The sequence below is a fragment of the Ciconia boyciana genome, chromosome 5 (genome assembly GCF_034638445.1).
Source record: "Ciconia boyciana chromosome 5, ASM3463844v1, whole genome shotgun sequence".
Classification (NCBI taxonomy): Eukaryota; Metazoa; Chordata; class Aves; order Ciconiiformes; family Ciconiidae; genus Ciconia; species Ciconia boyciana.
Genome location: NC_132938.1, coordinates 41,258,755 through 41,276,443, shown reverse-complemented (window position 1 = coordinate 41,276,443; position 17,689 = coordinate 41,258,755). Strand labels below are relative to the sequence as shown.

Here is a 17,689-nt window from a genome sequence, read left to right as displayed (position 1 = left end):
TCCAAAACACAGCCACTATACCAGCTACTAGGAAGAAAATTAACTCTATCCCAGCTGAAACCAGGACACTGGCCTTTGTCAGAATCATATTCTTACTTCAAGCTGGTCCTTACCCTGAAGATTTCTTTTTTGTGACATTTGTTCTGTTAATTCAGCAGCCTTGGACAGCAGCTGTCTCTCTCTCATACATCACAGTAAATCATGCTGGTAAGGAGTGACAGAAGTGCATCAACCAAATCTAGGTCTCTTGCAAAGCCATTTTATTTGGCATCACATCAGCAAGAATTACAGTTCAACATGTAACATTTTCTTCTTATATGGTCCTATATTCTTCTTTCAAAACAAATCAGGAAGAAAAACTAAGGAGCATCAGAATGGGTAATATATGCATAATTGGAGTGTCAATAAACATTGGCTATTGTTTGTACATTGTTTTTTTCCACAGAAAAAGGTGGGATAAGAGATCTGAGTTTCTTTCCTGAGTACTCATGTGGGCTCAAATTATTACAGAGATCTCAGCACAAAAATACGGTGGTCCTAAACAAGGACCAATAAATAATATATTAGCTCTGATGTGGATTATTTCTTTGTAGTTGCAAGTTTGCCAGGTTTGTCTGAACTAAGGAGAAAGAGAGGAATAGCTGTGGACAACAGAATCCTAACAAAATAAAAGAGATTCTGAATGAAAGGAGTGCAAATGGAATATATTGTAACCACAGAAAAGGAGAGAAAAGAGCTGGGATTATGAAGAGGCCAGAACTAGACTGAGTGATGTGTCAGAGAAATTATACTGAATGATTTTTTTGCTTGGTTTTGTATTTTTGTAAACATCATTGGCCAAGGTAAAACAAAAAACAAGACAAAAAAAGTGAAAAAAAGAAAGTGAAGTGTGTCTCAAAGTGGAAAAATATCTTTGCTTAACTCCACAGAATGTGTGACACAGACTCCTGCCTTCGTCTTAGGCCCAGGGAGTTTATGGACATGCCAGTCATATGTCCACTCTGCTTCCCAGTCAAGACCTATGTTCCTCATCTGCTCTGTTCCAGCGTAGCACAGAAAAATTAACCTAATATGTGGCAACTCCCCAGGGAGACTGGTGGCTACTCAGGTGGACTCTCTGCCACTCCACCGCTGACTATTGGCTTTCTCACCAGTGGAAGACAGCAGAGGAGAAAGGCAGCAGTTGGAAGTCAGTCTCGGCACTGCAGTTGCAGCACTTGCTGGTCTAACTGTAGAAGGGTTGATGTTAGTTTTTGCCCTTCCTGGCTGAGATCAGAGCCACCTGCATACACTTGGCTAATGAAGCAGAATGGAAAAAAAATATTTGCACTAGCAGATGTGAGCTTCAGCTAGGAGGCAGCCAGCAGAGGTTTTGCTGTTGTTTCCCAGCTGAAGCCAGCATCCAGCTGTCGGCCTCCTTTCTCTTCCTGTATTCCATTTCGAATTCAAAGCCAGGTTAGCTGTGGTTTTCTCTGTTTGACTGGATGCTTGAATGGATCAGAAGAGACATACCCATGAAGTCATCTCAGCTGGGGAAGGAGGTAGACAAGCAGCTAAGAGCATTGCTCTAGTAATTAATTCGCAGTACATAAAAGGCAAGCTCTCGTTCATTCTGATATGCACTGTAAATGTCACGGAGAGTGGCTAAGAGGAGTATATGAAACCTTTGTGGTTTTGCTGAGGCTGAGTAACAAATTAAGGCATGATGATAGTTTCAGACCAGAGCTGAACATAGACATGCACACAATCCATACAATGGACAGATTTTTGTAATGCAAAAGAAAGAACAGCTATTGAGGGCTTCCTAAAGGATAAGCATTTCTTCCTGAAACAGAGGTAATGTTCTTTTTGTTTGTAAGTCTAGCCTAACCAGGAATTCAAGTGTGATAAAGGCACCAAAAGTGCTGCCTTGCAGAGTGCTGTACCTATGCATATGAAGTGAATGTACTGGTATATATGCAGGTGATGGTGCATTTTTCTCTCTTACACATGTTCTTTGGTAACAAAGTCAGATCTGCTGGGCTGGCATGATTTCGATGCAATGTCCACACTGAAACCAATATTATAGAGGAAATATATATATTTCTGTCAGTCTATATGATTTTTCTTTCCCCTGTGGTTTACAGGGTAAAAGTATAAGTGGCTTTTCTTGGGAGTCAGTGTCTAGGTCACATATTCTTTTTTTGGTTGTTGCTGCTGTGGCCAACTGTGAGTAACCTGAGAAGAACAATTTTCTACCTTAGCACACCTTCAAACTGCATAGCCTCCTTGGACCATGGCAGCTGCTGTTTAAGCAGTGGACTATGCAGGCAGCAGTATGCCTATGTGATTAAAAGGCACTGCCAAAACTGTGGGATGTACAAGGGAAATCAATCATAAGTAGTAGCTTTCAGGCCATAACGGGTCCTTTTCAGTTACTTCTGCCTCAAACTGCTCCAGAGGCAGTAGGTTGTAGAACTTAAATATATTTGTCCCCTTTTTAGCAACCCTTAAGATATCCCTTGGGGGAAGCTCTTCTTACTGTACCCTTACAATGTCATGGTCATGTTTGCAATTCCCAGGAAGTCTGAGTAGCTGTTTCTGAAGCTACATAGAAAGTTTTCATAATGGAGAATCACCTTAGGAAACTGAGCCAAGGAAATAGTGTGTCTGAGAAATAATTAGTAAAGATAAGAGTAATAATAATTATTAAATCACTATGAAATTAAAAATTAATAACATAATAAAATATAAAATGAAGAAATATAAACAAAAGAAAGGAACTAAACATGCAGAGATTCAACTGTTAATCCATGCAGAATGGAGAGAGATCTGCTGAAGGTGCTAGTTCTTGATACTACTTTAGATACCAGTAAGTCATAGGCTGGCTTTCCTTATAAGAAAAGCCATTGATAATGCTAATATCGGATCTACTACAAAATATTTTATGGATGTAGAGAGGACTTTGGCCTAAAGACTATATAGCTTAATGAGATTACATTTAACTATTTACTTAAAATAAGAATTTTATACTTGCTGAATAGGGAATGGTTCAAAGCTTAGCAAAATTGAACTAAACTAAGTTAAGCAAATCTGAATAAATCTCTATGGAGCCCTGCAGAGTATGAGTCTTAGATCTAGAAAGCTGATATTTTATATTCTGATTCCAACACATCTGTCAATATGGATGTAGACTACACAATTCTGTTTTTACCAGTGACTGATGACCAACAAACAGCCAGCCCAAGGGCCAGAATATTGCTAGCTGTGGAGATTTGCTAACAGAGTCCTGGGGCAATTGAACTGTGATGACGGTCCTCTCCCCTAGCACTGCATTTTCCCCCTTGAAAAACAGCTAGAGACACAGGTTTAACAGGAGATTAAGTAGTGAGAGACAGCAGGAAAGGAGAAAGGAAGAGTGAGACTTCTTCAGTGGCTAGGATATGATCAGCCTAAATAGCTGACTTAGATTTAGATCCCTTAATACAATATAGAGCTTCTCCCATTTGTCTGTCTTCTGGAAATCCCTTTCTTAAGCAGCTCAGTTCCTCTATACTCCCTATAAAGATCCTAAGCATTCAAGATCAATCTGAGCTTGAAAATTGTGTTAGACAGAGTATTTATTTCTAGGTGCTATTCTGAACCTCTGCAGTGTTTACCATTTTTAGACTTGTAAAAATCACAGTTCCTCATTTTATGTGGAAAAGATAACATATTGCAAAAGCCAGCTGACACACTTTTCTCTATAGAGAGAAAAGTAAAGACAGTCCTTTCTTCTAAAAGCAAAAGTTAAAGACTCTTCTTCTAAGACAAAACAACAGGTGGACTCAGGAAACGGAGACAGGAGAATGGAACAGAAAATGCAGTACAGATTACTGTGGTGAATATAGTCACACCAATTGCCTAATTAATGTTTGCTATCTCTTAAGTGTCACTGAAGAGATTAATTAAAGCAGATAGATAAAAAGCTAGTTTTATTGAGATATCTAGATAAAATTGGGTTTTATCTAGATTAGCTAGGTAAAATCATAGTTACCAGATGCTAGTGTGAGATTCTGGATATACGGTTTTGGTACTATAGTCTTTGCATATAAGTTGCTCTGCAGAGTGCTTTTATAGACAGGGAACCTGAAAGCACTTTATATGGATAAAGTAGAATGTCTAGATAATGTTTATTTTAAAAAAAAAATCTTGGGGAAAAAAAACCCCACACCCTCAAGATCTAGCTGGGGCTCTACTTCTAGCTTCAAAGGAGAAACAGTACTAATTAAATTATATTTCTAATGTACTGTGATGGTAGTCCTAGAGGGAGAATCAGAACAAATGGTAGCTGAGTAACTGCAATTCTCAAGATACTGTTTGATTGAATAATCAGAGTTTGTATAGATTGATGCAATGTGGCTACTGTACTTTATGACTTTCACTGTTTTCTAATGGTTAATACCTTGGATTCCCTGGTTCTCACTAAATAGTTGTCATTGCAATGCTTTGAATATTCTTGTCTACTCTCTGTACCTTTGTATGGAGGAAAAAAAGACCAATATTTACTCAAAACAAATGTCTATCTCAGGACAACACACACTGACAATAATTTGTGAGAGGCTTTTAGATTGCTGTTCAGCTGCAACCTAATATGATGTAACTGCAGGCCATCATAGTCTTTCCCTTTGCTGTATTTTTCCAGCCCTTTCTTAAGGCTGGTTCTGGCACTCATCTCATCCTGAGTTGGGACACTGCAGTGCTCTAGGTAGTAGAAAGCTAGTCCTTTATGTATGTGTGTGTTAGAGCCCCAGACAGATAAAGTGTTGATCAGTATTTCCCTGAAAACAAATCATTCATCATGTAATTGATCAATGCTTTTGTTAGCACCCTGCATATGTAAGCCTTAATGTTTTAGGCTATCTAGTACATAGGATGGAATCACTCTGGCAAAGGTTGCTATTGTCTTTAGTGAGAGTGAGGGTATTGGCTCCAAGTGTCCTCAGACAAACTGGATTAAGGAAAAAAAAAACCAAAAACAAACCCAAACCCCAAATAGAAGCTTTTTATTTTAAAAGTTATTAACGTTGAAAGACATTTTATGAGGACAACTTTATGTTCTAACTGAAATAACTGTTTGGCTGAAAACAAGACATAGTCTCAGAACGAAATAAAACTATTGCTGTAAGAGGGATGACATAGACCACCAGCATAATGGCAGATGATTTTCACAGAAAGCATGAAGAAGGAGAATGAAATGTATAAACTGACTTTTCCATGAGGCAGTACTGCTCCTTTTACTTTCTCTCCTGTTTGAGTCATTATCAGAATCACCACCAGGCAAGCAGTCTAGCTGAGTTTACCTTGTTCAGTAAAAAGATTTCCTTTTTATTCCTCCCAGAATGCTACACTGTCATTTGAGAGGCATTCTGTTTTACTTATTACTGAAATACTGTTAAATACTTTCTGTCCTTTTGCCTTCCCATTATAAAATTTCTTAAACAAGACACTCCATAAATTACGTGTGTGTGCAAAGCTGGTTATTTCAAGAGACTGTGTCTATAAAATTGATTACATATAAGTAAAGTTAGCTGAAATTATTTTCATACCTCTCTAAGAAGGAGACAGGGTAATAAAAAATCACTTGGTAAGTGCAGTCTCCAGACACTTCTTGCAATTTTCACTGAAATATAAATTGCAATTTGACTATATTTTGCAGATAAAAACTGCTTATAAAAGTACTTGCCTTTTCCTCATTATAAAACATTCAAGTTGTATCTATGATCATGCAGCCTGAATAGAAATTATGATTTTTGAGTGTCTGGCATGTAGAACTAGACGAGTTGTCATATATATGGCTGGTGTCTATGTATCTAAAGCCAAGATTCACAAAATGACTGTAGGAATGCATTACCATTCAGTTTTTCTTTCAAGTCACAGTCTGCAGTTATCAGTGGCATATTGTGGGATATCACTGCTGGTGCTGTCACCTGCCATTGACTACACAAGTTCTTGGTGAGGAAGAAAGTGACTTTGGAAACAAATACTGGGGCAGGTGGTAAACTTAATATTTGTGTAAGACTGATAATGACTGCAGTAGAAGAAAGTTGAAAATAAATGTGGAATAGAGCATCTAATTTTTTTTCAGCTTGATGAATTTGCACTTGCAATTCCCATCTCTCTCAGAATGGAGGACCACGCTGCCATTCAGAGGGACCACCATAGGCTGGAGGAACAGACCCACTGCAATATCATGACAGTTGGCAGAGGCAAATGCACAGTTCTGCAATGAGGATGGGGTAACCCCATGCACTGGTACAGGCTGGGGATGGACTGGGTAGGTAGCAGTTCTGCAGGAAAGGCCTATCAAGTTGAACAGTAGCCTTGTGATGTGAAAGACTAGTCACGTGCTGCACTGCGTTAGCCGGGGCAGAGAGGGGAGAAGTAGAAATTAAGGAGAATCTGATAGCAACATAAATAGCAAGGACATCTAGATGTAGTGTCTCTACTTCCAGGAGAGCTGATTAATTTTTATTCAATTAATCTTTGAGGTAGAATGTTTAAATTTTGATAAGTGCAGGAGGTGACAATTGAGGTCTCTTCTCCTGCAGAGAAAAATGCCCTGTTGGAGTCCAGGCAGTGCTGTTTTCTCTATCTAGGGATGGTCACGTCCTCAGCCTGTCATAGACTCTGTTTGTTTTTCAAAGTGTTTATAATTTCTCCTTTTTCAGTGAAAGAATGAGCAGCTTCAAAGATTTCATGCACACAGAATACCTCCTGGATAGAACGTACAAACTTTCGTTTCTGAGAAGTGGTCTATGAAAAAAGCCTGAGGGGTTAAAAAGCTGTGGTTTAAAAATCACTGCTATAGTCTCAAAAAGAGTGGTTTAGGTGTTTGTAAAAATGAGTAGAGGTTTGAGTTCTTGTCGGCAGAGTAAGGCATCAAAGCTATGTCTCCTTTAATCACTAGCATGTTGGCAGCAAAATGGCCTAATATAAGGCATTAAGTCAGTCGAAGGTAGGACCTAGAAGGGGCACAATCTACAGGTTGTTAAGCAACTTGTTTGACCTTAAGGGGGAACTAAAGGATCATGAGAAAAGATTGTGTTTGGGATGTATGTGTTACGTGGTCGAATGGGGAATGTGGAGTTAAGGAAGTGGGCTGTTCATCGAGATTGCAGATCTAAGGATACAGAGTTATCAGAAATGGCCACATGCAGAACCCATCAGTTCTGGTGGTGAGTGTAGCAACCATAGCTCCACTGTTTCCAGGACCACTACATCCAATACTTTGAGCCAAAACCCATCAATAGACATAAGACAGTCCTGAGCAGCATCAATCAAGTGCAGGTGTAGTGCATTATCCATTATGCAGGAGGAAAGCCAAGATTCAGAGTATTTCTGTTTGTGCCTGTTAGCCAATGCTATTACGTATTGTCGTGGTTTAGCCCCAGCCAGCAACCAAGCACCACGCAGCCGCTCGCTCACTCCCCCCTGGTGGGATGGGGGAGAGAATCGGAAGAGCAAAAGTAAGAAAACTCGAGGGTCGAGACAAAGACAGTTTAATAGGGAAAGCAAAAGCCGCGCACGCAAGCAAAGCAAAGCAAGGAATTCCTTCACTACTTCCCATGGGCAGGCAGGTGTTCAGCCATCTCCAGGAAAGCAGGGCTCCATCACGCGTAATGGTTACTTGGGAAGACAAACGCCATCACTCCAAATGTCCCCCCTTCCTTCTTCTTCCCCAGCTTTATATACTGAGCATGATGTCACATGGTATGGAATAGCCCTTTGGTCAGTTTGGATCAACTATCCTGGCTGTGTCCCCTCCCAGCCTCTCCCGCACCTGGCAGAGCATGGGAAGCTGAAAAGCCCTTGGCTAGTGCAGCAACAACTAAAACATCTCTGTATTATCAACGCTGTTCTCAGCACAAATCCAAAACACAGCCCCATACCAGCCACTCTAAAGAAAATTAACTCAACCTCAGCTGAAACCAGGACACGTATAAACTCATGCTACCGTATATTGGGCTTTTTTGCAGCGGTGACTGAAATTACCTGTGATTGAAATTAAAATTGGGTGTTGCATAAAAGCCCAGGGGAGCAATGCACGTGACATAGGAAGTGAATGAGGACGAGGTAAAGCAAGACCATCCTTGTAATGTGAATGGTTCACATGTTGTGATTTTTCTGGTTGTTATGATTCTACTTCACTTCCCAAATTTGTCACTGCAGATATGCCAGTGGACACAAAACCATGAAAATGATCAGAAATGTTGTTGCATCACTTCAGAACACAAGAGTTGATGAGCCATTATGCTGTACTGTTACTGAAACTGTTATGTCCTATATTTAGAAGCAGTTTGTTTTTCAAGCTGTGGTTACAGTGGTCCATTTTCAACTGGGCATGAAACACTGATGAGACATGCACTGATGAGTTTCCACATACTGTCCTGAAGCTTCATGTTATTTGTTTGACAGGGAGACTTTTGTGGTTTTTTTTCCTGTTTTATGGGATGTCTCAGAAAAGCTTTCCATCAACTAAACTTAAATTGAAAACTCTTCTTTGGCTACTTATTGCATACCAGCTGCAGTTGCTTAGCATTCTTTTATGAATCCTTTTAATCTAATCTGTTGTAGGCCAGAGAAATACACTTATTTCTAGTTTTGAAAAATGATTTTTTTTGTTTCTTTTGGAGTATCCTAAAGGGGTATCTGTCTACAGTATCTCATTGCAGGAGCCTTAAGAAAGCACATTACTGGTCGCATATTCCAATGACAAGTGGGGTCTCTCAGGGGTCCATATTGGGACCAGTATTATTTAAAATCTTTGTCAGGGACATGGACAGTGGGATTGAGTGCACTCTCAGCAAGTTTGTGGTTGACACCAAGATGAGTGGTGTGGTTGATACTCTAGAGGGAAGGGATGCCATTTCAGAGGGACCTTGACAGGCTAGAGAGGTGGGCTCGTGTGAACCTCATGAAGTTCAACAAGGCCAAGTGTAAGATCTTGCACCTGGGTCAGGGAAATCCCAAACATGAATACAGGCTGGGCAATGAGTGGATTGAGAGCAGCCCTGCAGAGAAGGACTTGGGGGTATTGGTAGATGAAAAACTGAATATGACCCGGCAATGTGCGCTAGCAGCCCAGAAAGCCAATTGCATCCTGGGCTGCATCAAAAGAAGCGTGGCCAGCAGGTCGAGGGACGTGATTCTGCCCCTCCACCTTGCTCTTGTGAGACCTCACCTGGAGTACTGTGTCCAGCTCTGGGGCCCCCGGTGTATGAAAGACAGGGACCTGCTCGAGCGGGTCCAGAGGAGGGCCATGAAGATGATCTGAGTGCTGGAGCACCTCCTGTATGAGAACAGGCTGAGAGAGCTGGGGTTGTTTAGCCTAGAGAAGAGAAGGCTCCGAGGAGACCTTATAGCGGCCTTCTTAAAGAGGCCAGTACTTAAAGAGGCCAGTATTTAAAGAGGGCCTACAGGAAAGATGGGGAGGGACTCTATCAGGGAGTGTGGTGATAGGACGAGGGGTAATGGCTTTAAGCTGAAAGAAGGTATATTTAGATTAGGTATTAGGAAGAAATTCTTTACTGTGAGGGTGGTGAGACACTGGAACAGGTTGTCCAGAGAAGTTGTGTATGCCTCCGCCCTGGAAGTGTTCAAGGCCAGGCTGGATGAGGCTTTGAGCAACCTGGTCTAGTGCAAGGTGTCCCTGCCCATGGCAGGGGGGTTGAAACTAGATGATCTTTAAGGTTCCTTCCAACCCAAACCATTCTATGAATCTATGGTTCTATTATATGACATAATGGAGGAAAATAAACTCTTAGTTGTTGTTGTCTTTCAAGATGCTGTTTAGGGTTTTTTATCATACACACAGTAGTTAACAATACTGGTTGTAACTAAGAAATGAAAGGCACTCCCACCCTCCTAGAAACCAACCCAAACCCTCTAATTTGATTAAATTAACTTCATACTGAAGACTTGAATAAAAAAAATAAATACTCTGGAGAAAATACTGTTATCTTGAAGAGGAGAATGTCATGATAAATGTAGTCCTGCATGAGTAAGACTATCTTTTCTTTCTGGTTTGCCCTGCCAAATTTCTTCCAATTTTGTACCTGTAATTTTGGTGATGTAACTCAGAGCAGGCCACTCTGTTGCTTGCTCTGGTGAGGACATACCCTTCTGCCGGCAGCCAGTGCCACTCAGCATTGCATTTTTTTTCCCCTGCCAGTCATAGGCACATCCCACAGCTGTGCAATTGTCTTCTTGTTTGCTGAGGTCTTTTAAAGTCTCCATCCTGAAATGTACGGTGGGTGCCTGCATCCAGGCTTCCAAGTTTTCTGTATTAGTAAATGGCTTGACTTTTAATGGACAAATTAAATAGCCCAATTATTTTTTTAAGTAGAGGCACAAACTTCAGCCATCTTTTCAGCGTTGTGGGCTGCACTGACTTTTTAGAGCACCTGTTTGGCCACAGAAATGCAGTTTGGCCAAAGCAATGCAGAAATATAACAGGCTGATGATTGGCCACACTGTCCTCTAGAGCTGACAGTAAACCCCTTCTCTCACCTAAATGTGATAGCAGTTCACAGGGATAAGCACACTTGTCTTGCAGGCACATTTTGAGAGTCATGAGACCTCACATGCAGTTAATAACATCTTGCTCCTGCTTCTCAGCTCAGTTTAGGGCCACAGTGAAAACGACGGTAGAATTAAGTTGACCCCATGCAACCTAGTGCATTATGCCTAGGTCTAGCATGTTTTCCTGTTTCTGCTTGGAAGAAAATTAATACCAGCTTAAATGGGCTTGAAACACAGGTTATGAAGAAAAAGGTAGCAGCTCAAAAATATTGAAAAAATGAAGTTTCAGTCAAAATTAAAAGGTTTAAACTATGATGATTGTAATGAAAGTTCTCAGACAAAGGAGTAAGAGTACAATTCAGCTTTGGATGAGATGTTCGGAGAGATGTTTGGAAATCACCGGAAATTCTGACATTTTAAAACAGGTTTCAGTCCAATATCAGATTAAGTACCACAGTAATGTTTTAATTCCTCAGTTAGAGATTTTTAGTGCATCACAGTGTTCAAATGAACTTTGGAAAAATGAGGAGAATACTTTCTACCACAAATTCTCATTTGTTAATATCACTATACAGGTTATAGAAGTACAGTTGCAGGCACATGATAAAATGGCACAAAAGCTGGGAAGTCCTAAAAAGGAAGAAGAGGTTGCCTATATATCTCAAAGGAGAGAGAGAAAAATAATGAAAATAAAATTTTCTTCTTTGTCATAAGGATTATGGTAAAAAGCAAAAAGGAATAATATGAATTTCATTATTATCATTAAAAAAGGGATGTTTGAGTGAAAAAATTACCCTGCTATAGGATATGTATCTCCATTTTTGGAAGGTTTTTAAGGATTAGCCAGATATTAGTATTTGTACAGTAGAAATGCATGTCATGTATTTCCAAATTATTTTAGGGAACACTTCAAAATGTTTCTATCAATATCTCCCCACTCTAAATGGAAATTATTAGAGAACCTTTCCCTCCCTTAGGGCACCATGGCAGCTGTGATAAAACTCAGTGTTGAAAAGCACTCTTCCTTAGTATTGATTGCAACAGGACATTTCTTATGAACGCCACCTATTTAATTTTCTCCCCTCTGCCATTTCAGAAGAATCCACATAAATCATTCTAAACAAATTTCAAGATATGTTTAATCTGGAATCATATTGGAGAGCAGAAATTAAGAGAGATATGGATTAGAATTAAAGAGTTCTAGCTTTTTTTTCTCCATAAGAAGATGGAAGCTATGTATTCTTAGCCTTTGCCACATGTTTTTTGAGGATTATTACGCTTGCGATTGTCCAGTTATTGAGATAATTTTTTACAATTAAAAATAACTATTTTATTAATGTTAAACGCCCCCTTTTTCAAATAATCCCAGAGATGATGAGCTAAACATCGCAGTTCTACGAAGGCTTCAACTCAGAAAGGCCACATCTAGTTTGGACACCTGGCCATTGTACGCTAAGGATGCTTTCAGCTTCTTTGCATTGCCCCCTTGCTGCATGAACTAGGGCAGGATAGCTGGCTTGGCAACCCTGTGTCCCTTTTTCCTGACTGAGCCAGGCCATGCTTAGTGCACAGCATGCAGACCTTTGGATTTCAGCAGTGCCTCATATCCCACAGTGTAGATGTGGTCATGGCACCCGCTGTAATAATAAAAGTCCTGATTGAATTGCTTCTGAATTATTTCAATTATGTATTTTCTTAGTCCTACTGAAATAGAAGTTTGATCAGCCTTCATACAGTTTTGTTTCACTGTGGCAGTTATTTAGACTGCGTTATCCTGCACAATGCATCTGTACGTTTTAATCTGCTTGTGAGTTCAGTGACAATATTTAAAAAAAAAACCACTTCTGCAAAATAACAATAAATGTTAAATGTCTTTCCAGTTTTAATCACTAATATGCTTTCCTACCTGTATTGTAATGCTTGGTGCAGTAACATAAATCCTTTTCTTCTTTCAACAGAAACTGTGGCAGAGTGAGACCTTCTGCTACTTGAACTGCTCCCTTTTCTTGCCATTCAAAAATGAGATCATTCATTGTGTATCCAACTAAAAAAAAAAAAGGCACAAATAAACTCTGTGTCAGCTGCAAAATTTGAAAAACAGGGACAAACCAAACAGTAATGACCTAAGTAAATGTCATGAAAAGGAGAAAATACAGGGGGTCTTCTTGTACCTGTTAACCAAAAAGTGTTATCTGCAATTCTAAACCATACTGAACTAGAAAAAAAAAAGTGTCTTATGCATCCTTTGTGAAATCTTGATAGTCAGGTAGTCTATTAAGAGAATTAATAAAAGCATCAAAATCAGCTAAACATCCAATTCTCTTGGGTGCTTGGGAACATCTTACCCTCCCCAGCCCATGAAGGATAAAATAGGCACTTCACTCTTAGACCTTTCTCCTTTTACTTGAGGTAAAATGGTGGATTCTCAAAGCTATGTTTATGGATTTATGTCAATTTGAATTGTTAGGTACAAATTATTCAAAGAGAACAATGAATTAAAATTGCTGCAGGAGTGAGGTAATTGAATTGAAAAAATACTTTTCTCTGAAACTGGTACAAAACAAGGGAAAGCAATTGACTGTAATCTTCTCCTATTAGCTGACTGTGATGTATTATGATATTAAAAGGCATTCTGTTTTAATATTCAGATTCCTGCACTTATCTGTACCTCATGCATGTGTGTATAAGATTAAATAAAACAGCAAAAGCCATAGCAGAAGTACTAATCAAGGGCCAGACTTTGTAAAGGGCAAGTATTTTTTCCTTCTATTTCCTTCTCTCAGCTGAATATTTGCATGGGATATCACTGGGGAAAATACTTCTACTTCCTCTGAATATGTGATATATTAACTTTCCATATATATCCCCGGATATATATTCCAAATTTTTTTCTGAATAGATTTTATCTGGTTATGACAACTGAAAAACAAAAGGCTTCCTATTCTCATTCAGGTTTCATTAAGACTTTCTCAGAATCTAATAGATTTGGACAAAGTGAGACTTTAAGATTGAAATCTAAAACTAGATGGCTTCTACTGTTGTAATAGCTTGAATGACAAGGGTACACTTGAGCCACATGTAATAGCTTGAACTGGAAGGGAAAGGGAGTAATTTTTACATCTAAATTATATAGCTTTCATTCATCTATTTTGCTTCTTTGCAATATTTCCTTTCTGCTTTAGTCCAGTGCTAATGAGTTGTTGAGAATCACAGAATCACAGAATCGTATAGGCTGGAAAAGACCTTTAAGACCATCGAGTCCAACCGTAAACCTAACACTACCAAGACCACCACTAAACCATGTCCCTAAGTACCTCATCCAAACGTCTTTTAAATACCTCCAGGGATGGTGACTCCACCACTTCCCTGGGCAGCCTGTTCCAATGCTTGATAACCCTTTCAGTGAAGTAAAATTTCCTAATATCCAGTCTAAACCTCCCCTGGAGCAACTTGAGGCCATTTCCTCTCATCCTATTACTTGTTACCTGGGAGAAGAGACCAACACCCACCTTGCTACAACCTCCTTTCAGGTAGTTGTAGAGAGCAATAAGGTCTCCCCTCAGCCTCTTCTCCAAGCTAAACAACCCCAGTTCCCTCAGCCGCTCCTCATAAGACTTGTGCTCCAGACCCTTCACCAGCTTCGTTGCGCTTCTCTGGACACGCTCCAGCACCTCAATGTCTCTCTTGTAGTGAGGGGCCCAAAACTGAACACAGTATTCGAGGTGTGGCCTCACTAGTGCCAAGTACAGGGGCACGATCACTTCCCTACTCCTGCTGGCCACACTATTTTTGATACAAATATAGAAATATTTTCATCAAATATTAGCTATTCTTGATACAAAATATAGCTATTTATTGCTGTATAGCTATTTATTTATATAGCTAATACAGCTATATAAATATAAGCTATATGAATATATATTATATATTTGTGTATATCTTTATATATTTATAATTTTTATAATTATAATCATATATTTATAATCATAATATATTTATAGTTTTATAACTATATATTTATAATTTTTATATATTTATATATTATATATATTTTATATAGCTATATAAATATATATTAGCTATTATATATTAGCTATATAATATAGCTAATATTTATATAGCTAATATAGCTATTTATTTACAGCTATGATACAAAATATACAAAATATAGCTATTTTTGATACAAATATAGAATAACATACTGATAACTGGAAATATCTTTTAACCTTTCAGTAACAAATTATTGTTCAAAGTATATTGTTCAGAACTTTCTAAGAGTAATTATCTGCCCACAAATACTGAAATTTTGAGTTCCAGTGAAGGAAATAACTGCTTCGGTGTGTGGGCATAAATGTTTCCCCGTCATATTGAGTGACTTAATTACTCTTTGAACACATCTATAAATGCTATTCAGTCATAATGCCCTGATATGCTCACCTCAAAGCTGAGACACACTTCATCCATTCTGATCTGTCAGTGTTGAATGCACCTATAAGCTAAGAATTGGTGTTTATAAATTTAAAACTGTTTTCAACACCTCTCCTTGCTTCTAGATTCTTCATGTTTCTTTTGGGGACTACCTTTATACAAGGTATTCACAGGCATTCAGGCGGACTGTTGGCCTACTTTGACATTTTGTTGGGGCTGGATAAATATGCTAAAAATGGGACCATACCCTTTTAAATAAGTATTTAATTAAGATCAGTTATTACTCAAGTCATTACAAGCATATATTAACTGTGCAAGGAAACACTTATTTTTCTGTCTTCTTGAATGCATGACATTCTATAAACACAGTCTTAAAATTCACTATTAAATGCCATAAACTATGAAAAATCAGAAGTATAGCTCTTACCAAACTTTGCATGAATTCAGACAAAAAGCAGTTGTGTGTAAAGCAGATTATCATTTGAAGCATGTAGATTATGGCCAGAAGTGATATCCCCTGAGTAAAACTCACTGAACTGACAAGAAACAACTGCTGTGTCAAAATGTATTTCACTAAATCAGATTTATTCATCTCTAATGCATGCTTTTAATTTTTATTATCTACCCTGCCCACTAATTCTTCTATAGTGCAATCTATTAAAAGTAATAGCAGTGTATGCAAAATGCTGATGTAGTAATTCATTTTTATCATGTTTACATTTTAAATACCAAATAATGCTTTAGCATCCAATACTGTAACTTCAGTTTTGTAAGTCAAGAGCATATTTGTAACGTAAATATGTCTTAAAATATAGAGGAGCAATGGAGATGTGAGTTTATGATATACCAAAGAAATTTAAAATAGTATAATATATATCATATTTCCACTAGGTATGTTAAATTAAATCAGCTTAGTTTCTATTACATTTATGGCCCTTTATTAAATGTGAAATACATGGCCCAATCAAATGTGCTCACTGAATTAGGGAAATCTAAAATCTTGTAATAATCCTGTAATTGGGGAAGTGAGAAAGCATAAATTATTTAAGCAGATTGAACTATTTGATAACACAAACTTGTCTCTCAATTTTCTTTAGTGAGCACTGTTAACAAGGACGGGTATTCTTGATATTCCAACTGGAAATATTTTGTTATTTGGTACTGTTCCACATAAACTGACGATCTCTTTCTTTTTTCCAACTACTGCATCATTCTTTATTCTTGGCATGGAGAAAAGGAAGAAAGACTACAGTGGAAAGTATCTAGTCACTTGCAGAAGTAAAGGAGAATCAGAGAATTTGCAAGAACAAACTGCAGCTCACGTCCTAGGCCCATCCCAGGATATTCTATGCACAAAAGGGCTAAAACCCACATTGTCCTGTGTTAGAAATTTTTCAGGAGGAACAGCAATACTAATAGAGCTAACTGAGCTTCCTTAATATCTCAAAAAAAGGAAAATATTTTTGTTTTCTAATTAATTTTATGAAGACCTGCTGAATAGCACCATGCTTAACACTCACAATGCTCGTGGTATTGTGTGCACTGTGCATAAGGGGAAAAAGGCATTTCTATAGAAATGGCCCTTTAAAACAGTCAGTGGTTACCATACTGTAGTATATTTACTACTAGAGTTTAGGTGTATGATATTATATATGCAATGAGCCTAAAAATTCATCCTCCAGCACCCTAATTTTGGGAGCTCTGCTGGTTAATGTAATCAGTGTCCCTTATTGAAGCGGCTGGGCTCCCAGCAGCACAAGAAGACATCATGGCAGATTTTGAAACTACCTTAAGGTTCAGTCTCAGCAACAAAGTAGAGACTTATGATCCCGATATGGATAAGGCACCAAATTGCTTAGTGCCATCAATGGGGGCGGGGGGGCTAAGTGCACAGCAAATAGCAGAAGTGTAGGTAATGAAAATTTTGAAGCCTCAAGGGCAGAGTGTTATTTTTTAGATTTAGGATCCTAGAATTGCCAGTCATAAAAGGTTATAGTATTAGAACTATGTGGTTAACTTTCAAATTCTGATGCCACTGCCTGAGTTCAGTGGGACTATATACATCATTCATGCATATGTATTTGCAGTACTGAGGCCTACATTTGCAAAATGGGAATCTGATTAGATGCTGCAACAAAGCAGGTCTCTACTCAAATGCATTTACCTTACTCATCTAGATGAAAAAAGTACACTCGGCCATCCACTGCTGACATGAGTTTTACAGGAATAAAAATGAAAACAAGTAAATTAGTTCATTGTCTGTATAAGGTTAGCAACTGATTAGCTGAGAAAAGGCAGATGAGAGAAGTGAGTAATGGTGCTCTTTTTGTACCAGGTTTATGCAGCACCAGTCAATCTAACTGATCAAGCTCGTAATTAAAGCTGAATTCTCCTGAGACACAACTGCAATTAAATATAATTGATCTGAATGCAGTCATACCCAAATAGTAAAATTCAGTGAGAGAGATATCTTTGTGTGGTCTCTCAAATTTTGCTTTGATATTCTTGAATAATGGTACCACTAGCAGAAAGGGCTAATTTGTTGGGTAAATATATGCAGAAATATTTCAAACAGAATATCTTTCTGGAATGGATTATTCTACCAATGACTGATAAATGTATTACAGGTTCAATCCAGTGCATTCATTTTTCATTAAATAATCAGAAGGCATGATAATTAAAATAAGGCAAAACATCTTAAACTAAATTCAAGAAATAC

The 17,689-nt window shown here is 38.4% G+C and overlaps 1 protein-coding gene across 5 annotated transcripts in view; it reads right to left on the bottom strand.

Annotated features, from left to right (window-relative positions):
* Positions 1 to 17,689, bottom strand: part of GLRA3 (glycine receptor alpha 3) — a 97,343-nt gene that overhangs the window by 13,780 nt on the left and 65,874 nt on the right. For all 5 annotated transcript variants that reach the window (XM_072862032.1, XM_072862033.1, XM_072862034.1 and 2 more), the window contains one exon: positions 12,449 to 12,586. In XM_072862032.1, the coding sequence (XP_072718133.1) occupies positions 12,449 to 12,586 (138 nt within the window). The remainder of the gene's footprint in view (positions 1 to 12,448; positions 12,587 to 17,689) is intronic.